The sequence below is a fragment of the Saimiri boliviensis genome, chromosome 14, assembly GCF_048565385.1.
Source record: "Saimiri boliviensis isolate mSaiBol1 chromosome 14, mSaiBol1.pri, whole genome shotgun sequence".
NCBI classification, from domain to species: domain Eukaryota; kingdom Metazoa; phylum Chordata; class Mammalia; order Primates; family Cebidae; genus Saimiri; species Saimiri boliviensis.
In genome coordinates this window covers 79872330-79894491 of record NC_133462.1, presented here as the reverse complement: position 1 = coordinate 79894491, position 22162 = coordinate 79872330, and the positions used below count along the sequence as shown (strand labels likewise).

Genomic DNA, 22162 nt, shown 5'->3' with positions numbered 1-22162 from the left:
ACATGTTGGGAGGTAGAGCCTAATGGGAAGTGTTTAATGGCAGAGCCCTCATGAATGAATTAATGCCGTTATAAAAAGGGCTTCAGAGAGTGGGCTCTCTTGCCCTTCCACCTTCCATCATGGGAGGCAGCAGTAAGAAGGCTAACCTCAGACACTGGCCCTGATCTTGGACTTCCCAATCCCCAGAATAAATTTCTGTTCTTTTTTTTTTTGAGACAGGGCCTTGCTCTTGCCTACACTGAGTGACGGAGTGAGACCCTATCTCCTAAAAAAAAAAGCTGGATACAAAAGTATGATTGTGTGATCCAGGTATACCAGGCAAATGCTAATGAGAAGAAAAGTGTGTGAGGCAATGTCAGTATTGGAAACATTTGAAATCAGTGGGAAGAATGCTACAAGGGACAGAAATTATGTGACTAAAGCAGGCGTCCCCAAACTTTTTACACAGGGGGCCAGTTCACTGTCCCTCAGACCATTGGAGGGCCGTCACATACTGTGCTCCTCTCACTGACCACCAATGAAAGAGGTGCCCCTTCCTGAAGTGCGGGGGTGGGGGGGCCGGATAAATGGCCTCAGGGGGCTGCATGCGGCCCGCGGGCCGTAGTTTGGGGACGCCTGGACTGAAATATAATCCATTAAGAAATTATAACTGTGTGAACCTTTCCTCCACCTAGGAGTAAAACTACCCCAAAATCGTGCCAATGGCAGTTAGAATTGCTTTTCCAGGGCTGGGTGCGGTGGCTCACGCCTGTAATCCCAGTACTTTGGGAGGCCGAGGCGGGTGGACCACGAGGTCAAGAGATCGAGACCATCCTGGTCAACATGGTGAAACCCCGTCTCTATTAAAAATACAAAAAATTAGCTGGGCATGGTGGCGCGTGCCTGTAATCCCAGCTATTCAGGAGGCTGAGGCAGGAGAATTGCCTGAACCCAGGAGGCGGAGGTTGCGGTGAGCCGAGATCGCACCATTGCACTCCAGCCTGGGTAACAAGAGCGAAACTCCGTCTCAAAAAAAAAAAAAAAAGAATTGCTTTTCCAATTAGTGGTTTGAACACTAATGTGAAACTTGAGTAAATGTTTTTCTTGTAGCTATAGTAGATAAGATTGGATCATATAAAATTTAGGAAGTTTGTATAAATAAGCAAAGTGTATCCATTTCTAAGGAATAACGAGAAAGTAGCATATTGTGAACAGAGCTGAGCATCTGAACTTGGCCCCACATCTGCTTGGCTGGGTGTGTGAGCCTATTTTACAATTGTTCCAGGCTTTTACCTGCTCAAGAGCAATGATTCTGGCCTGACCTACCTCGAGGAGTTCATTGTGAGGGTCTGATGCACTAACACAGTGGCCCTCAACCTTCTCAAACCCACTGTATTGACCCAGTAAGCATGTTCAGATGCCCCTTTTAGAGTCCTTTATTGCGCTAGGATGAACTTCATAGAGAATATGTCTTACCCGCTCACAATATCTACACAAAGTCATCTCAGTATCTCAGTCCACATAATGTATCTCAGTCTGTGGAAATTTGGGCATGCCTTCTCAAGAAGCTGGAAAGCAGTAGCCGGTGTTTCATGCCTACACATAAAATCATGGTGAATGTGACGGTTACAAGTGCAGCTCCATATCTCTGTGTTATTTGGTGAGCTACATTGTCATTGGCGATGTGGTTTTCTGAAATGGTAAATCATGCTTAAGTTCCAAGCTATACACAGTACACTCCTTACTCAATGTATATGCTATTTGCATTCCTGGCAAATTCAGTGTGTATGAAAACTGTATAATAAATAGTTAGTGTTTAAGTGCAAAACAGAGTCTGGTTCCAGGCTCACATATTGATTAAATGATAAACGTGATCTTCATCTACATGAAAATCCGGTGGGATACTAGAAAATCATTTATAATGTGGGACAATCCCCTGTACTTTGAGGCATAGAGTAATCCTGGCTCCCAAATATCCAATCCCTATTATAATCAGTCTCCTATAAATTCCCCCAGTGCCCCCCAGAGGGCAGAATGGCTTCACCATGGGCCCTGAGATGTACATGTAGAAAGGAAACTTCAGTATCGTGTGAAGGCTCTTCAGCGCATTCCTGTGGGTATTCTAGTTAGGCATTTAGATGTCCTGTGGTCTTAGGCAGAATACAAAATCAGCTTAGGGTGATTTTAATGCCTTATGTGTCTTTAAGAAAAGCCAAGAGGGCTACAAGACTGTAGTCACTTAGCATGCAGCCTGAGAGACACGGCATCACCAACCTCAGTGCGAAGTCACCAACTGTTGTCTGGAAGACGTTTGTTCTCAGTGGTGGGATGACATTCCACTTCAGCATTATACATCAAGCTTTTACACAGGATTATGGATATATTGGTACTTTGCAAGGCACACACAGTGGAACATACAGCAAGATATTTGAGTGTTTAAAGTACTTGGTGAAATGTACCAGGTCTGCTTCCACTGAAAGGCACAACGGTGCTATTGATAAAAAACCAAGTTAACGTTCTATCGGCGCCCCCGTAGAGGTGGTTTATTAGCAAGTAACTCGGACTGGAATTCACCAAGGTCTTGGGCCCACGTTCTTACTTTGTGGCTTTCCCACTGGCTGGAACTCAGCCACACTTTGCCTCACCTAGTTCGTTTCTCATCTGTAAGATTGAGACCATACCTAGTGTTATCAGTATGTCGTGAGGATTAGATGAGAATCGTCACATAGTGTATTAGTGCATTTCTTCTGAAGGTGTTTTCTTTGTTTTGCGTAAAAGATGCTTGCCTGTTCAGTGCCTGCTGTGGCCCTGATGGCCTGTGCCACTCATCCTCTGCCTTCTGGGCTGCTGGTGACACCTGCTGCATCTTTCTGTTTCTAGACAAGTTCTTCCATCATGAACCATAGCTGTCTTTTATTTTACTGTTGGTTATCTTAACTTCCAGTCCATCAATCAAAAAAAAAGGCAATATTAAGTTAACTGAATTTGGGGGTCATTTTCCAAAACCTATATATTGCCATCGGAGGTTTGTCCTAAATCTTTTAAACAGAAAGCTAACATCTGAAACTGTGTTCGTGCATTTATTACCCCAAGAGCCATTCTTAGCTCCAAGTAATTCCTTTAACTTAACCAACTTCTCTGTGGTCTACAGAGTTGGGTGGGTGTGGGCGTGGGCATGGGCGTGGGCGTGGGTGTGGGTGTGGTTGTGGGTGTGAATGAAGTTCTCCAGTTAGTGAATATAATCTTGGGTACTTTTCAGAAAAATCAGACTCTGCTCTGAGCACTAGTATGAACATAAGTTGCATTTTTGAATTATGGGATGTTGGGTACAACTATTCTGCCAGTATTCAAAGTTGCTGCCTACTAAGATGGGCATGAGAAAACATTCCAAGGGAGCTCTTAGAAGTGAGTAGTGCCCCTTGCTGATGAAGAGAGCCTGTGAGCTTTCGGTGCTGAGGTTCCCCGCTCATCTCAGGTGGGAGCTGTGGGGAGCACAACCTGGGCTCTGTTGGGGCCTGAGGACAGGCAGAGAGATGTCCTTGGCCACTAATTGCCAGGACACCATCTCTTGTCTCAGATGACCTCCGTGGCCCTTCTTAAAAGCATGTAAGGTAGAGCCAGCGCTACAGAGTTGCAGTCGGGGTTTTCAGTGAATTAAACATTAGTAACTTGAATTTTCTTTTTCCCTGAAAGCAGTTTAATACTAAAACGAAGGATGGGTTCACTGTGAACACAAAAGTTCCCAGCCTTAAAGATCAAGGAAAGGAATACGATGGATTCACAATCACGATTACAGGAGACAAGTATGTATGCTTCTTATTGTGGGCGTAGACTAGAGACTGGAGGCAGGAAGGGTGCCTGTGCTTATCACTGTAGAGTTTTGTCGCATTGAACTTTTGCTGAAATGAAAAGTATTGGCCGGGTGTGGTGGCTCATGCCTGTAATCCCAGCACTTTGGGAGGCTGAGGTGGGCGGATCATGATCACGAGGTCGAGAGATTAAGACCATTCTGGCCAACATGGTGAAACCCCGTCTCTACTAAAAAATACAAACAATAGCTGGGCGTGGTGGTGGGCATCTGTAATCCCAGCTACTTGGGAGGCTGAAGCAGAGAATTGCTTGAACCCGGGAGATGGAGGCTGCAGTGAGCCAAGATCAAGCCACTGCACTCCAGCCTGGGTGACAGAGTGAGACTCCATCTCAAAAAAAAAAAAAAGAAAAAAAAAACGATCAAGGTCCAGTGAGCAGTTATAACCAGTTATTTTTTAAAATGTGACAGCTAAAGTATTATACCAGCAGATACATTTTCTGACTGTCTAAATCTAAGGACTTCAGAGGTACTAAGTATGATATAGTTTGTGGAAGACATTTCTAGGTTCTTAAAGTTCCTTGGGGGCTGAGGGAGCCTTTTACTAATAAAATGAAAAAAGATGAGGAATGAAGTCCATTGTAGATTTAAATATATATATTAAATTTAATTATTAATAAATAGTATAATCTTATAGAAAATTTAGAATATACACGAGCAAAATTAACAAAATAAAAATCAAGTTATTTTCTTTAAAAACTGAGGTTATACTGTACTTACTGTTTTTTAACCTGTTTATTTTCTACCCTTACCATTACATTATCATGATCATTTCCCCAATCTTAAAAGTATTTTTAGTAACTGTATAATATTCCATTGTATAGATGTAGAATTTCTCTGACTGATCTTTTTGTTATTGACCATTTAGGGTGTTTCTCATTGTTTTACTTTATAAATAACATGGCAATGAACATTTTTATTAACTCTAGTTGTATTTACATCTGAAATCCAAGCTTTGTCTGTCAGACTCCATATTCCTTGAATTGTGGGTGGAATTGCCTTGAGCTGTACCCGCGCGCACATACCCACACACCCACACACACCCACACCCATCTTCAGGTGCATAGCCTTGGGAAGTGCCATGCCCTCCCCCTGGTTTCCACCTGTTCAGCAGTGAGGCTGTGACTCACACTCTCCAGCCCCTCTGCCTCTTGAGCTCTGGCTTTCTCAGGTGCTTTTCCTCTAAACTACAGGGAGCCACCTCTTCAAGTTCCATGTCAAAGCTTAAACAGGCTTCATGAGTAAACAGCAGTTTAGCAACTTCCAGATTTTGGGGCTTTTCCATATCTTTGAAGTCTTGATCTCTACCCTAAGCTTCTTATCAAAGTATGTTCCCAATAAAGATCATTTTCCCCTGATTGCAGGGTGTGCTGTTTAATGTAAAAAGTAATCTCCTACCTTTTCACACATCCATGATGTGTATCCTCAGATCAGATTCTCAAGCAGAAATTTGATTACTAAATAAGTACAGTTGATCTTTGAATAACTCAGGGGTTAGGGGGTTTGAACTTCCCATTCCTACCAGGCAAAAATTTGCATATAACCTTTGACTCCCCCAAAGCTTAACTGGTAGCCTACTGTTGATCAGAAGCCTTACCAAAAACATAAACAGTCGATTAACACATATTTTGTATGTTATATGTATTATGTTTTGTATTCTTACAATAAAGTAGGCTAGGGAAAAGAAAGTATTATTAAGAAAACCAAAGAATGCCACACAGCTACAACCATCTCATCTTTGACAAACCTGACAAAAACAAGCAATGGGGAGAGGATTCCCTATGTAATAAATGGTGCTGGGAAAACTGGCTAGCCATATGCAGAAAACTGAACTGGACCCCTTCCTTATACCTTATACAAAAATTAACTCTAGATGGATTAAAGACTTAAACATGAGGCTTAACACCATAAAAACTCTAAGAAAACCTAGGCAATACAATTCAGGACATAGGCATGGGCAAGGACTTCATGACTAAAACACCAAAAGCAATGGCAGCAAAAGCCAAAACAGACAAATGGGATCTAATTAAACTTCAGAGCTTCTGCACAGCAAAGAAACTATCAATAGAGTGAACCAGCAGCCAACAGAATGGGAAAAAAATTTTGCAATCTACTCATCTGACAAAGGGCTAATATCCAGAATCTACGGAGAACTTAAAGAAATTTACCAAAAAAAAAAAAAAAAAAGAAAGAAAAAACCCATCAAAACGTGAGGCAAGTGACAAAACAGACTCTTTTCAAAAGAAAACATTTATGCAGCCAACAAACATATGAAAAAAGCTCATCATTACTGGTCATTAGAGAAATGCAAATCAAAACCACATTGTGATACCACCTCATACCAGTTAGAATAGTGATCATTAAAATCAGGAGACAACAGATGCTGGAGAGGATGTGGAGAAATAGGAACGCTTTTACTCTGTTGGTGGCGGTGCAAATTAATTCAACCATTGTGGAAGACAGTGTGGCAATTCCTCAAGGATCTAGAAATAGAAATACCATTTGACCCAGCAACCCCATTACTGGGTATATACCCAGAGGATTATAAATCATTCTATTATAAAGACACATGCACATGTATGTTTATTGTGGCACTGTTCGCAATAGCAAAGACTTGGAACCAATCCAAATGCCCATCAGTGATAGACTGGATAAAGAAAATGTGGCACATATACACCGTGGAATATTATACAGCCATAAAAAAGGATGAGTTCGTGTCCTTTGCAGGGACATGGATGAAACTGGAAACCATCATTCTCAGAAAACTGACAAAAGAACAGAAGACCAAACATCGCATGTTCTCACTCATAAGTGGGTGTTGAACAATGAGAACACAAGGACACAGGGAGGGGAACATCACACACCAGGGCCTGAGGGGTGGGGGCCTAGGGGAGGAATAGCAGGGTGTGGGAGGATTGGAGAGGGCTAGCATTAGGAGAAGTACCTAATGTAGATGACGGGGGGATGGATGCAGCAAACCCCACCATGGCACGTGTTTACCTATGTAACAAACCTGCACGATCTGCACAGGTACCCCAGAACTTAAAGTATAATAAATAAATCTTAAAATAAATTAATTTAATTTAATTAAACATTTTAAAAAGTCATAAGAAAAGTATACTTAACTATGTGTTAAGTAGAAATGCATCATCATAAAGCTCTTCTCATTATCTTCACATTGAGTAGGCTGAGGAGGAAAAGGAGGGGGTTGGTCTTGCTGTCTCAGGGGTGGCAGAGGCAGAAGAAAATCATATTAAGTGGATCCATGCAGCTGGAACCCATGTTATTCAAGGGTCAACTGTACATGAAGTTTCTCCCCCTGAAGTGTGACATCTTTCCTCACTTGCCTGTTTCACCCCACTTGCTTCCTCTCTTGCTTTGGGCCTCCTGACCCCTCAAGTAGACTCTGCCTGGCATCCCATTTCCTGCCTCCTGCTTCGCCAGCTTCAGCAGTGTTCCTAAAGCTCCACCTCGTTGGGTATTCCCCTAACTCCAAAAATCTCTCCCTTCTCCATACCTGGCCATTGCCTGTCGCTACAAAACCAGCTTCCCAGCCAGGCATTCACAGTCTCTCACAAAGTGGCCTCAGACATTTCCTGCTTGACCTGGACCATCTCCCTGTTGGAACCTGGCCCGCTAGTCTGACTGGACTGTTTGTTCCCCAGTTCACCTCTGCTTTCCGACATCTGGGTCTCTGTCACTCCCATCCCGACCCACATTCAGGCCACTTCTCCCATGAAACCGTTCCTGCTTTTCTCCATGTTGTCCAGATTAGATTCTTTTTTTGATTCCTGATGAGCTACATTATGACCTGAATCATGGTCTCATAATAATTTGTGACCCTTGGTCAGAAGTGGTGGCTCATGCCAGCACTTCGGGAGACCAAGATGGGAAGATTGCTTGAGGCCAGGAGTTCGATATCAGACTGGGCAACATGGCGAGACCCTGCTTCTGCAACAGATTTTTAAAAATAGCCACAGGTACATACCTGTAGTCCCAGCTACTCAAGAGGCTGAAGTGGGAAGATCACTTGAGCCCAGGAGTTTGAGGCTGCAGTGAGCTATGATCACCCTACTGCTCTTTAGCCTGGGTGATAAAGCAAGATCCCATTTCTAATAATAATAATAATTTGTGGCCCAGTTTCTCCCTTCCTTCCTCAATCAAGGCAGCAGCTGGGCTTTTCTTTGTAGGATCCAAGGACAAAGTGCAACACTTTGCTAGTGTCGTTATACCAAAAAAAAAAAAAAAAAAAAAAAAAGCCTGTTGTATCAAACTTAAGTCCTTCGTAGAACCTCAGTGGAGCTAAAGCATAACAAACAAAACAGTGGTGAAGTCCCTGAACTTTTTTCCTACATACAGTTCTTCCTTCTGGCCTTTAATCCTAATGGGGTGACTGAGAAAATATTTGCTGGTCATTTAAATGTATTCCTTACTATGTGTAATTGTTTTCCCATATAGTAACTTAAGCTCGTGTAATAAGTACATGTGGTTAGACTTAACTGTGAGCAAATCAATCACTTAAAGGTGAGGCAACTGTCATATTTTATGAAGAAATAATGCATTCTTATGAAACCTACCTTGCTTGTCTATAGTTAGAAAGGCAAGGTACATTCTTGTATGTGTTTAGTGCCACATCAGCATGCTATCTGCTTTTTAAAAAAAACTTTCTGCGTTTGGCTGCTTGAACTTATAATACATGCCTTTGATTCTTTTTTTTTTTTTTTTTTGTACTTTCAGAGTTGGCAATATATTATTTTCTGTGGAAACTCAAACCACAGAAGAAAGGACACAATTATATCATGCTGAAATAGATGCACTTTATAAAGATTTGACAGCAAAAGGAAAAGTATTGATTCTTTCATCAGAATTTGGGGTAGGTTTCTCTGTTTCCATTTTTCTGTTCGTCCTGTGATTCTTTTGTAAACTTTTTGAATCTGCCCTTTCGTCGAGATTGTACACCTTGTGCTTGAAATCAGATTGAATTTGACCTAAGAATATTTCTTTTGAAATGTTTTTGTAGCCCCAAAATTCTTGTTTTTAGTAACTATAGTAACGGGGAGGATAATAAATTAATAATTTAGTACTGTGCTACAACATTATCATAAGTTTGGGCTTTGACACCATATAAAAAAGTTGGTCCATAGTGAAAATGACTTGGCTGGGCTTCACCTTTTTCTTTTGTTTTCTTCCCTTCATTGTGGTTGTTGCTTATAACCATACATTTACAATGAGCTTTTGAATGTAGACTGGATGATGCATTCTGATGAGTTCATGGCAATGAAAGTACAGTTGAATTGTGTATACTTTGCACTTAGCAGCCCTTTGCTGGTCTGTGGCCTCTGCCCTTGGTGTCCGCCCGGACTAGAGGTGGTGGTGTTGCAGGCAGCAGGGTATGGTGGACATTCTTTCCCCACCACGCCCCCTCCCTGTGTTCTGCAGTGGACGGATACCCGTTACCCTTGAAAAGCCACCTTATTTTTCCAACTATTAATCATTTCATATATAATTAAGCATCTGAGTACATATACATAACTGAGCATCATCTAAATCTCATTGTGGAGTAGAGGAAGGGGCTTACCCAGATCTTTTGGGGTAAGCCCCTTCCAAATTTTTTTTGTTTCTGAGAAACAATTTTTTTTTAATTAAAATTGTAAAAGGCACTTATTAACACCAAATATGTTTTCTCAAAAATGTCTTTTTTTCTAGGAGGCTGATGCTGTCTGCAACTTAATCTTATCCCTAGTTTATTACTTTTATAATTTAATGCCACTCTCTCGAGGATCCAGGTAAGTAACAACCTGTCATTAATATTATTTTAAATTGAGAAATGTGTTCTTTTTTGTTTATCCTTCCTGTTATGGTTATAGGTAGAGTAAACCAAGAAATGGTAAGGGGCTCCCTATTTTTTTCCCAAATTCTGCACAAAAAAATATTTCCTTAGTCTACTGCATCATCAAAAGAATTATAGAAGGCAGTTCTAATATAGTGTGCTTAAGTTTAATAGGATAGGGATTCATCCATTCAACAGAAGTTCATGGAAAGTTTACTGTGTACCATGAGTCGTGCTCAGCATGTTTTTATTTTTGGTGTCTGCCAGCCTCTTACTGGACCTTCTCCTCTCTCTCCTCTATTTTGGGCTGTCAGGTGACCCATAATCCTCATGTTTTATACTTTTGGGGCACCAGTCCCTCGTTACTATTTTTATTATTTTTGATAAATTCTTGCTACTTGTATGAGTACATCAAGAGTTTCTTAGGTGCCATTAGAAACAAAGGCTGTGACTGTAGAGTTTTCATTTCATTCTCCTTCTCCCAGTACTACGTGCAGTAAATCACATAAATGGCCTTTTGCCATTACTGGCACATAGTTATTGAACTTAAGATGTGTAGGCTAAAAATTATACACTTCAATGTCTTTATCTTTGATTAATTATTTAGAAAGTAAAACTCCCCTAAACATGGTAGTAAGTTTGGTTATAGTATTTAAAACTCAATGAAACAAAATACAAACATAAATGTTATCTAATCAGCATAATATTGCTAGTTGTATCCACTGGGTAAGTGATGTGAGTGCGGCCTGTGCACATCACCGCCTGTGGGCCCCATGTTCAGGCACAGTGGGAAGTAGCCAGCATCCTCCTTTGTTCTCACAGCAACTCTGCTGGCTCATGTGTGACACCAAATGAAGTGCAGCTCTGATGGTCCTCCACTCTCCCTCATCCCTACATCTCTTCAGTGCTACACAGCCTGTTGATTCCACCTCCCACACTTCTGCATCTCTCTTCCCTAAGCCCGCTGCCTGCCATGGCTAGCTTTGCTTCTGCTCCTCTCTGTGCCCCGAGGCTCTCCAGCACCTTCTGAAAACCATGGGCTCAAGCTTGGCAGCATGCACAGTGCACCGTGCCAGCCCTGCTCTGCCCTACCCTGGTTTGCTTTGGCTGCGGCACCACTCTCTTCTGCTGCTTTTTCTCTTCCCTTTGGCCCTTGGTGCGAGTGGGCTCTCAGCCACACCTCCCTGCCATCTCTGCCCCTTTTGCCCCCAGCCCTGGGGCCCTTGAGGATGCAGGGCACATGTCTTCAGCCTCTGAAATCTTCCCTGCTGGAGAACCCCATGAATCAACTTGACTCACTTTTCTTGGTGTCTGCCCATGGCACTTGTTAGCTTTCTCTGAAGGTGCTTGTGCCATCTTGTCCCCTTGCTAGGGTGCATTATCTCATGGGTGAGAGCTGTCTTTATCTTGAGCCAATTTGTTTTGGGAATAGTACAACACTGTGGTTACAATACCAGGTCCCCCAGACTTTTGCAAGCCCCTTCCACCCAGAACCAGCCAGCCCCTTCTCTGCTCTCACCAAGAGCAGAAGCATAACGCCTTGTAAGCGCCTCCTGCCCCAGACCTGTATGCTTGCAGCCCTAAACTCATTCACAAGCCCCCAGGCCAGCAGGCAAAGGCACCCCACAATCTCCTGGGCCTCTAACAGCCACCTCAGAGCCCTGGCAGTTCATACACACTCCCAAAGCTCCAAACCATCTGTCCATCAGTACACTGGGAGAATGTGTTCAGCATTTCTAATGCTTAAAAAATAAGACGAATGTATGTATTTATATTTATGAGCTTTATTGTATATATGCATTTTAAAGCCAAGCCTCATGAAATTGTTAAAATATAAACAGGCACATTTTAAAATATACTATATTAGAATATATTTTTTAAAACCCCCAAATAGGTCTTTTAAATGTGGTTTAGTGTGGGGGAAAAAATTTTTTTTAAATAAAAACACAAGTAGGAAGAAACTCCTAGTAAAAAGAAACACTTTTGGCTAGGTGCGGTGGCTCACGCCTGTAATCCCGTCATTTTGGGAGGCCAAAGTGGGAGGATCACGAGGTCAAGAGATCAAGATTGCCCTGGCCAACATGGCGAAACCCTGTCTCTACTAAAAATACAAAAATTAGCCGGGCATGGTAGCATGTGCCTGTAGTCTCAGCTACTCAGAAAGCTGAGGCAAGAGAATTGCTTGAACCCGGGAGGTGAGGCTGCAGTGAGCTGAGATTACACTGCTGCACTCCAGCCTGGGTGACAGAGTGCGACTCCATCTCAAAAAAGAAAAATTAAAAAACACCTTTTTTCTCAGAAAATGAATGTTCTTGGTGACACTGTTAAATTAGTGAATATATTCTTTTTTTTGTTTATCTTTTTGAGACAGAGTTGTGCTCTGTCACTCAGGCTGAAGTGCAGTGGTGTGATCTCAGCTCACTTCAGCATCCACTTCGTAGATTCAAGTGATTCTTGTGCCTCAGCCTCCTGAGTTGCTGGGATTACAAGTGCCACCACCACATTGGGCTAATTTTTGTGTTTTTTTCTTATGAGACGGAGTCTTGCTCTGTTGCCTAGGCTGTAATGCAGTGGCATGATCTCGGCTCACTGCAGCCTCCACCCTCTGGGTTCAAGCGATTCTTCTGCCTCAGTCTCTCAAGTAGCTAGGATTACTGGGGCCCACCATCACACCCGGCTAATTTTTTGTATTTTTAGTAGAGATGAGGTTTTGCCATGTTGGCCAGGCTGGTCTCAAACTCCTAACCTTAAGTGATCCACCCGCCTCAGCCTCCCAAAGTGCTGGGATTACAGACGTGAGCCACCATGCCTGGCCTAATTTTTGTGTTTTCAGTGGAGACAGGGTTTCACCATGTTAGTCTCAAACTCCTGACCTCAAGCAATCTGCCCACCTTGACCTCCCAAAGTGCTGGGATTACAGGCGTGAGCCACCTCACCTGGCCAGTTAATACATTTTAATATCAAATTAGTAACTATTCTTAAACAAATAGACATATTTTCATGTTAAATGAAACATTCTGTGTTTTATTCGAAAGAATTTTTAAATAAAATTTATCTTTCATGATGGGGAATCCATGAGTGAAATTTAACGTGGTAACTGTAGACTGTCCAGAACGGATTGACCATTGTTTTTTATTTAAATAGTGTAATTGCTTACTCGGTCATCGTGGGAGCACTGATGGCAAGTGGAAAAGAAGTAGCAGGAAAAATTCCCAAAGGGAAGGTACGTTGGAGGGGGAAGGGAGAAATGCTTGTTTATGTGTTAAGTCCCAATCTACAGATTTTTATTTTAAGGTGCACGAGTTACACAGATCTCCAACCAAGCCTGTGTCTTCCATGTTTACGAACATTCCTAAATGTCATTCTTTTTCAGTTAGTCGACTTTGAAGCTATGACAGCCCCTGGTTCAGAGGCCTTTAGCAAAATCGCCAAAAGCTGGATGAACTTGAAAAGGTAACTGCTTGAGGGGGTATCATAACTGGAGCAGGAAAGGGGGTTTCCTATTACTTTGGAGCTCTGTGAAAACTGGAATTGTTATACTCATTTTTATAAGTTAATATTGTAATACAATGAATGTAATCCACTTTGTCAAGGTTAAAATGTTTTGCGATTGTATAAGATAACCTTTTTTTTTTTTTTTGAGATGGAGTCTCATTCTGTAGCCCAGGCTGGAGTGCAATGGCATAATTGAGGCTCACTGCAACCTCTGCCTCCCAAGTTCAAGCAATTCTCCTACCTCAGCCGCACAAGTAGCTGGGATTACAGGCATGTGCCACCACACCTGGCTGTGGTTATTTTTTTTTTTTTTTTGTATTTTTAGTAGAGAGGGTTTCACCATATTGGCCAGGCTGGTCTCAAACTCCTGACCTTGCGATCTGCCCATCTTGGCCTCCCAAAGTGCTGGGATTACAGGCATGAGCCACCACGCCCGGCCAAGATAACCTTTTAAGGGTGAGTGTATGGATAAAAATGGATGATGAAGGCCAGGCGCAGTGGCTCACTCCTGTAATCCCGGCACTTTGGGAGGCTAAGGTGAGAGGATCACTTGAGGCCAGGAGTTTGAGACCAGCCTGGGCAACATAGTGAAACTGCTCCTCTCTTAAAAAAAATTTTTTTTTAATTAGCTGGGCGTGGTGGTGTGTGCCTGTAGTCCCAACTACTTGGGAGGCTGAAGTGAGAGGATTGCTTGAGCCTAGGAGTTTGAGGCTGCAGTGGGCTATGGTTGCACCACTGCACTCAAGCCTGGGCGACAGAGTGAGACCCTGACTTAAACAAAACAAAACAAAAAAGCATGAACAAAAGATTGTTAAAGTAGTTGGTGAAGGAAAATTACTAAAGTCTTATCTGTATGATCAGGTATTCACTTCTTTTGGCCTGTTTTCTCTTAGGCTTAGCATTCAGGAGTGTTTGAACCTGTAGACAGAGCCCATTTTACATTACTCTGAGTGGTAGCACTTCGCCTACTTACTTAGTGCAATAAAATGCAACTAAGTAGGCTCCAGTTTTCTGAAGCTGGCACTTTATTGCCACTTAGGCAGACAGTATTGTGAGCTAGTATATAGCTGCCAGGAATCATCCCTGACAGTCACTGTGTGTGAGGAGTCTAGCAGTCCATGATTGTTCCTGGCTCTTGTTTCCAGAAGCACTAGAGAGGACTGTGTGAATCTGAAGTGTGTGAAATTAAACTCATAGATGCCTCAGTAGTTAATAAAGAATAAGCAAGCCTCACTGTTTGACCTTAGTTATTCCTGCCCGTTCTCCTGGTTTTTTACATCCCAACCACCTCAGTTTTGCCTTTCACATCTATTTGACATAGCAACCACTCTTTTTTGCTGGGTAATTTATATTTGTGCCTATAGTCCACCATTGCTCAGTTTGTAATTTAGCTTTGCAGTGAAAGCTTCTAGCAGTTACACCCTGTCCTGGTACATTCTTGTTTCAGGTTTATTAGTTTGCACATGTTTTAGTAATACAACCACCAGGCCAAAGGTCTTGCTTCTGTACTTACATAATTGTACAGTGTGAATCTTTTGACAATTCTTTAAGGAAAGAACAACACTACCTTACATCGTGTATTTAATGCTTTACAGTGTACCTTGATATACCTTGTCTCATTCAGAGCTCGTGGTAACTTCGAATTAAGAATACTTTCCCTGTGACAGATCAGGGAAGTGCAGCCTAGAGAAATAAGGAAAGCTAATAAGGAGTGAAGCTGGACCTGAAACCTGTGTCTTTTGATTTCAAGCCCAGCAGGCACCACCGCTGGACATGTAAATCAGAGTTTAATTTTCTTTTTCAAAGCTCTAGTTTAACTTCCAAGCAGCTCCTAACGTGTTGGCTGATACCCTAGGCCACTGTTGTGGGAGGAGCTGTTCTGTTCCCAGTTCCTCCCTGCCTTTCTAACATTGTCTAATATTACAAATATAATGAGTATAATCATAGGAATAACTGTAACATGAGCGCCACCTTGTTTGCCAATTTTCTTGGTTTTCATACCACTACTTTGTGTTTTTCTTTTTCAGTATTTCACCTTCTTATAAGACTCTTCCGTCAGTATCAGAAACATTTCCAACGCTAAGATCGATGATCGAGGTGCTAAACACGGACTCTTCTCCACGCTGTCTTAAGAAACTCTAGTTCTGCTGCGGTAATTTATACAAGTAAAGGGCCGGACCTCTTGCTTCTTAAGTTATTTTTTAAAACATGGAATTATAAAGAAATTAGGTCATCTATTACTTTTGATACCAATTTTTGATAGGAATTGAATACTTGAAATCATTTTCTTTACTTTTCTGAACCATAACAAAAATCCTGAAAGAGGCTTTCAGGGGAAAAAAGCTACTTGACTTGGAGGGAAAGTGTATGTGTTAGCCAGAGGCCTGTTGGTTTCCATTTACAAAGTCATATAACTCCTTCCTTACAGTAAAAAAAAACATTTTCTTCAACAACTAAAAAATAATGATGAAGTAAACAAGAACAAAACCAAATAGGCTTGTATTCCTTTAGAGATCTGGATATTTTTCAAAGAGTTTCTATGCACATTGTGATAGAGCATCTTTTGTTGACTCACGTAACCTCCATGTGTGAGTCCTTTGTTTTGTTTGAACCCTGGAAGAAGGTTCCTGGGCCATCAGTATGTGTTGCGGAGCTCACAGCCAGGAGCAGTTATTTTAAACAATGCAGACAGTATTTGCCAATGTCCCAAACACTGAATTATTGAACAATGTGTTTTTTTTCTTTGTTGAAAAAAAATAAACTGGGGTGATTTCTATAAATCACCAGTGTTTGGCACTGGATTATGTTTGTGTTTATTTTGTGAGCCAGTTTCCCTTTCAGGTATAAGAACATTCAGAAAATTTATCTCATTTTTTTTTTCCCAGACAGGGTAGATGACAGTGGGTAAAATGGGTTAATGAAAACTATTGCCGTTTCCAAATGGTACCACCCATTAGCAAGCCTGCTCTTCTAGCCCTTCGGCAGGACACACCCCCATCTCTTCACTTGGCCACTTCTCCCAGTCCGTTGTCATTTCTCTTGGACCACTTCCGTAGACTCCTGACTCATCTTCTTGCTGCTGCTCTGTTTAAATCCCACAGCCCCGCTTTGTCCTAAAATGGAACGCAGTCTCCTGCTGGAGCCCAGCTGACATGGCTCTGTTTCTCTGATCGCATCTCTTTCTCCCCACCCTCCTTTTTTAGTACCATCCACTCACCTAGCCTTTTCCTTCCTTGAGAACCTTACAGTTAGCTTGACACTGTCTGATAGAACATTCCATGATGATGTTCCAGAATGTTCTGTGTGCTGCCAGTATGGTAGTCAGTAACCTCATGTGGCTACTGAGCATTTGAAACAGGACCAGTGTGCCTGAGGAGCTGAGCTTCACGTTTAGTGTTAATTAATTTAAATTCAAATAGCTACATGTAGCTAGTGGTTATTATGTTGGCCCATGCAGCCTACCGAGTTCCTTGTGAAACTTTAAAGGTTTTTCCACAGAAACAATTCGGAATGGTGGTCTCCCATGGCAGTTTAATATCATTTTGAATTTGAGGTTGAAATATCATTTTGAATTACTCGGGCAAGTCTTGGCTACTTAGACTTGCCCAAATAGCTAAGCTCTTACTATGATTTGTTTTTATTCACAAGAGTTCTGACACCAGATACGTGGAGTTTTCCCCCATACCAACCCATTCTCCAGCTTTCCATATATCAGCTGGAGTGGGGAGGGATCCTGCAATTCACATCTGACACTAACTTCCTGGAGTTTACACAGACCCCAGATTGGGCTCAGTTAAGGGCTCAGTCTCACAAGACAGCACCCTTTTCAGATACCAGTTGCAAGTCAGGATCTTCTGTACTTCTCACTGATTGGCTGTAACTCAGGGGTCCCATCACCCCCTCCCTCCTCAGGTTTGACAATTTGCAAGAATGGCTTACACAATTCAGGGAAACCCTTTATTTGCTATTACTGATTTATTATATCGAATACACATGAACAGCCAAACGGAAGAGGTATACAGGGCAAGGGATGGGGGGGAGCATGGGTGCTTCCATGCCTTCTCCAGGCCCACCACCCTCCCTGCACCAACCAAAAACCCCAAACCTTTTCACTTTACATCATTGGCAGTTAGCTCAATCCTCAGCCCCTCTTTTCTCTCTGGAGGCTAGGGGTTGGGACTGAAAGTTACTCTAATCACATGGTTAGTTCCTCGGGCTCCCAACCCCCATCCTCCAAGAGTCACCTCATCAGCAGAAATTCAGGTATGGTTGGAAGGTGGTAATTAATAACAAAAAACACTTCTCAGCCTGATCGCTTAGAAAACCCGATAGTTTTACAAGCTCTGTGCCAGGAACTGGAGGGCAGAGATCAGCTATATCTTTCTTATTACCTCAGTATCACACTTCTGTTGATCAAATTGCTTCTGTCAATCAAGAAGTTCGAACTTTTAAAAAACTGACTTTAAAAAATCTAGAGCAAAATTTGTTAGTTCATTAAGAAATTTAGTGTGGAATTTCTTTGGTATAGAAACTATATGAGGGTCAAGAAACTGACATCCAACTCTGTGATCATTACTCTCTGATACTTTGGAAATAAGGAATAAAATTGATATACCTCAGAAGAGAGATGAGCAAAATCACCTAAAGAAACCCGGCGTGTCCTAGATGAGCAAAATGTGACTGTTCATGGGTACATCTTAAGATGTCTGTAATGGGGCTCATCATTCCTTCACCCAAAGTCTGTTCCTCCCCACTCTTCCCTGTGTCAGAAATGGCTCCCTCTTCACTCTGCAGCTTTAGCCAGACACCGAGGTAGCCTCCAGAGTCTGCACTGCCCTCCTGCAGTGTTCAGATCATCACCATGAGCCACTGCACCCGGCCACGTATGACTTCTTTCCGAATGAAGCCTGAGATCAAGCAATCCAGAGTAGGCAAGCAAAAAAAGCCAACAAGAAAGCAGACAGAAGAGAGCAGAAGCCAAGGGAAACATAGGTCCGAGGACAGAGGAGAAGGAGGGGTCAGATCAGAGGCTAAGGTAGAAGTGAGCAACGCTAGAGCATGGTACCACTACCAGGAGATGTGAGAGTGGGTAACAGTTTGGGCGACACTGATGGTAGCTGGTGGGAAAGGCTTCTAGAGGCTTCCAGAAGCTCTGCCCTGGTGTTGGCACACTAGTCTTCTCTCATGGGATTTGATAACATAATTGTCTGATTCACTTTGGCTTTTCTTCCTTTGACATTTCCAGATTTCGTCACATCTCCGAGACTACAAGTAAAACTTGTGTCTAAACGTCTCATGGGATGCTCCCAGGAACTGCTTGATCCTCGTTTTTGAAACTTCAAGTGCTGGCTAAGTAAGGGGATGTATTTATTAGTCCATTCCCGAAGGGTTATAAAGAAATGCCTGCGATTGGGTAGTTTATAAAGGAAAGAGGTTGAATTGGCTCATGGTTCTGCAGGCTGCCCAGCAAACATGGCTGTGGAGGCCTCAGGACAGTAACGGAAGGTGAAGCGGGAGCAGGCATTTGCTTTGTCCCTCAAGCTGGAGGGCAGTGGCACAATCATTGCTCACTTCAGCCTCCAACTCTTGGCCTTAAGTGATCCTCTTGCCTTGGCCTCCCAAAGTACTGGGATTACAGGTGTGAGCCACCGCACCTGGCAAATACTTTATAATTTCTGAAGCCAACATATAAACAAGTGCAATAAAAGTCACCTAAACAAGTGGCTCTTTTCAGAAATAGTTTGGAGGAAATAATTCAATACCTCTTATTTATAGTTTTGTAATGTTCTTTTTAAATGCTTATAATATCTTGAAAGTTAAGATCTTTCAGAGAAAAATTTTGAAAAGTGTCCTGGCCTGAAGTCATGTTTTAGAAATCAAGTTTTTAAAACATCTTAAAAAGCTGTGTCTTTAGGATGCAGTATTTAAACATTGCCTGCAATTCTGGAATAACAGTAACCCTAACGATAGATACAATTGGAAAAGGTGGCCAGGTCCAAAAGAGAAACGGTTTTTGGGGGAAAATGGCAATCCTATTGTTCTGCATAAGCTGATGGCTTTTCTTTAGCCTGAGTGAGAAGCTTGAGGACAGGGAAGTATTCAAAGGGAATTTCTCAGTTGATAATCCCCTGGCACAAAGGTTGAGTTAGGTGCGTCTCCCTTGATATGGTTTGGATCTGTGTCCCTGTCCAAATCTCATGCGGAGTTGTAACCCCCGGTATCGGAGGTGGGGTCTGGGTGGTGACTGGATCATCAGGGCAGTTTCCCATGGTTTGGCACCGTCCCCCCTTGTTACTGACATGCGGTGGTTTAAGGTGCGTGGCCCGCCCCCTTCTCTCGCTTGCTCCCGCTTCACCTTCCGTTACTGTCCTGAGGCCTCCACAGCCATGCTTGCTGGGCAGCCTGCAGAACCATGAGCCAATTCAACCTCTTTTCTTTATAAACTACCCAATCGCAGGCATTTCTTTATAACCCTTCGGGAATGGACTAATAAATACATCCCCTTACTTAGCCAGCACTTGAAGTTTCAAAAATGAGGATCAAGCAGTTCCTGGGAGCATCCCATGAGACGTTTAGACACAGGTTTTACTTGGAGTCTCAGAGATGTGACGAAATCTGGAAAAGTCAAAGGAAGAAAAGCCAAAGTGAATCAGACAATTATGTTATCAAATCCCAGGAGAGAAGACTAGTGTGCCAATACCAGGGCAGAGCTTCTTGAAGCCCCTAGAAGCCTTTCCCACCAGCTACCATCAGTGTCGCCCAAACTGTTACCCACTCTCATGTCTCCTGGTAGTGGTACCATGCTCCAGCGTTACTCACTTCTACCTTAGCCCCTGATCTGACCCCTCCGCCTCCTCTGTCCTTGGACCTATGTTTCCGTTGGCTTCTGCTCTTCTGCTCTCTTCTGTCTGCTTTCTTGTAGGCTTTTTTTTTTTTTTTTTTTTTTTTTTTTTGCTTGCCTATTCTGGATTGCTTGATCTCAGGCTTCATTTGGAAAGAAGTCATACGTGGCCGGGTTCAGTGGGTCATGCCTGTAAGCCCGGCACTCTGGGAGGCCAAGGCGGGCGGATCACAAGATCAAGAGATGGAGACTATCCTGGCCAACATAGTGAAACCCCATCTCTACTAAAAATACAAAAATTAGGTGGGCATGGTGGTGTGCACCTGTAGTCCCAGCTACTGGGAGGCTGAGGCAGGAGAATTGCTTGAACCCGGGAGGTGGAGGTTGCAGTGAGCCAAGATCGAGCCACTGCACTCTCGCCTGGCGACAGATTGAGACTCCATCTCAAAAAAAAAAAGAAGTTATATTTAAAAAGACAAAGTGATAATGATTTTAAAAGAACGACATCAGAGTAGCTGTGGGAAAGCTGAAGGACCCAATTATTTCCACCTGAGGTGGGTAGCTGTGACGGGCTATGCAGAGGAGGTGTGAAGAATGTGGGACAGCAGAGGCTGAGTAGAAATGTGCCAGGTAGCAAAGGCCCTTCCCAGCAGAGGCAAAGTTGGGGGAAAATGTTGAGAGAGGTGAAAGTGCCTAGTGTGCTTGGGGTGGCTTGCAGATGCAGCTGGAAATGGAATGTGGGGCAGAGTGGGGGAGGTCTTGCCATCATCACAAGGAATTTGGATTTCATTCTCTAGGTAGTTTGTAAAGCATGGGAATGACTTGACTAGAATTGGGAAGATCATTCACCGTCAACATCAAGGACAGCTTAAAAGAGGGCAGGTTTGCTCCTGCCCTGACACGGTTCTTCTCTGCGTCCTTGGCCCTCTCATGCTTCAGTCCCATCCTTAACTGGGACCACATTTCACGGTTCTGCCCTAGGTGTCTGTCTCTCTCTGTCTGTCTGTCTGTCTGTCTGTCTGTCTGTCTGTCTGTCTCTCTCTCTCTCTCTCTCTCTCTCTCTTTTGAGATGGAGTCTCGCTCTTGTCGACTAGGCTGGAATGCAATTGCGCGATTTTGGCTCACTGCAACCTCCACCTCCTGGGTTCAAGCCATTCTCCTGCCTCAGCCTCCTGAGTAGCTGGGACTACAGGCTCCTGCCATCATGCCCAGCTAATTTTTTGTATTAGCTGGGCTAATATAAAATAAATATTTTTAGTAGAGATGGGCTTTCATCTCGATCTCTTGACCTCGTGATCCACTCGCCTCGGTCTCTCAGAGTGCTGGGGTTACAGGTGTAAGCCATCGTGTATCCCAGCTGGATATCTCTTGTTTCTACTGTTCTTTCACAGACTGTATCTGTTCTCATGGTTTCAGCGGTCGTCTCTGCACCATTTCTAGTGCTGGCTTCCCTGCCAACTCTAGCCTTGCATTTCCAGTGGCTATGAATCCTCTGTACCTGCATGAATCACCAGCCCCTGAAACTCAAATTGTGTGCAGTTAGACTCCTCAGATCGTCCTCCCAGAAATCAGGTCTTCCTCCCGACTCATTTCTGTTCTTTGTTTCACCATTCCAAGTTATCCAAATTTAAAACTTGACGGCAGTGACCTCTTCCTTTTTTTTTTTTTTTTTTTTTTTTTTTTTTGACTCTCATCTAACTCATGTCCAAGCTCTGTTGAGTATTTCGTTGTGGTATCTGACACCTACACCTTCCCAACTCTATAACCACCATCCTACTAAAGACTTGTTATTTCCTGTTATAGTAACAACAGTCTCTTACCTGGTCTCCTGTTTCTGGTAGCTCTCCTGGGTCATCCTATTTTGGTATAGTTTCTAAAAAACTGTTCTGATTATATAGGGCCATGTATAAGATAATATTGAGCATAGTCAAAATTACCCTTAAAAATCTCTTAAGGAAACCTGGGTATGGTGGCTCATGTGTGTAATCCCAGCACTTGGGGAGGCCGGGGTGGGTGGATCACTTGAGGTCAGGATTTCAAGACCAGCCTGACCAACGTGGTGAAACCCTGTCTCTACTAAAAATACAAAAATTAGCCAGGTGGTGGCACATACCTGTAATCCCGGCTACTTGGAAGGCTGAGGCAGGAG

The 22162-nt window shown here is 42.9% G+C and overlaps 1 protein-coding gene across 7 annotated transcripts in view; it reads left to right on the top strand.

The window, feature by feature from the left end:
* TTC13 (tetratricopeptide repeat domain 13) overlaps positions 1-15973 on the top strand; it is a 74621-nt gene extending 58648 nt beyond the window's left edge. For 4 of the 7 annotated variants that reach the window (XM_039464235.2, XM_039464232.2, XM_039464230.2 and 1 more), the window contains 6 exons: positions 3673-3782; positions 8585-8720; positions 9554-9633; positions 12822-12900; positions 13051-13130; positions 15200-15973. In XM_039464235.2, coding sequence (XP_039320169.2) covers positions 3673-3782; positions 8585-8720; positions 9554-9633; positions 12822-12900; positions 13051-13130; positions 15200-15314 — 600 coding nt within the window. In that variant the 3' untranslated portion in view covers positions 15315-15973. The remainder of the gene's footprint in view (positions 1-3672; positions 3783-8584; positions 8721-9553; positions 9634-12821; positions 12901-13050; positions 13131-15199) is intronic. The other 3 variants (XM_039464233.2, XM_039464231.2, XM_039464236.2) reach the window with 1 other exon arrangement.
* The last annotated feature ends 6189 nt before the right edge of the window (positions 15974-22162 follow it).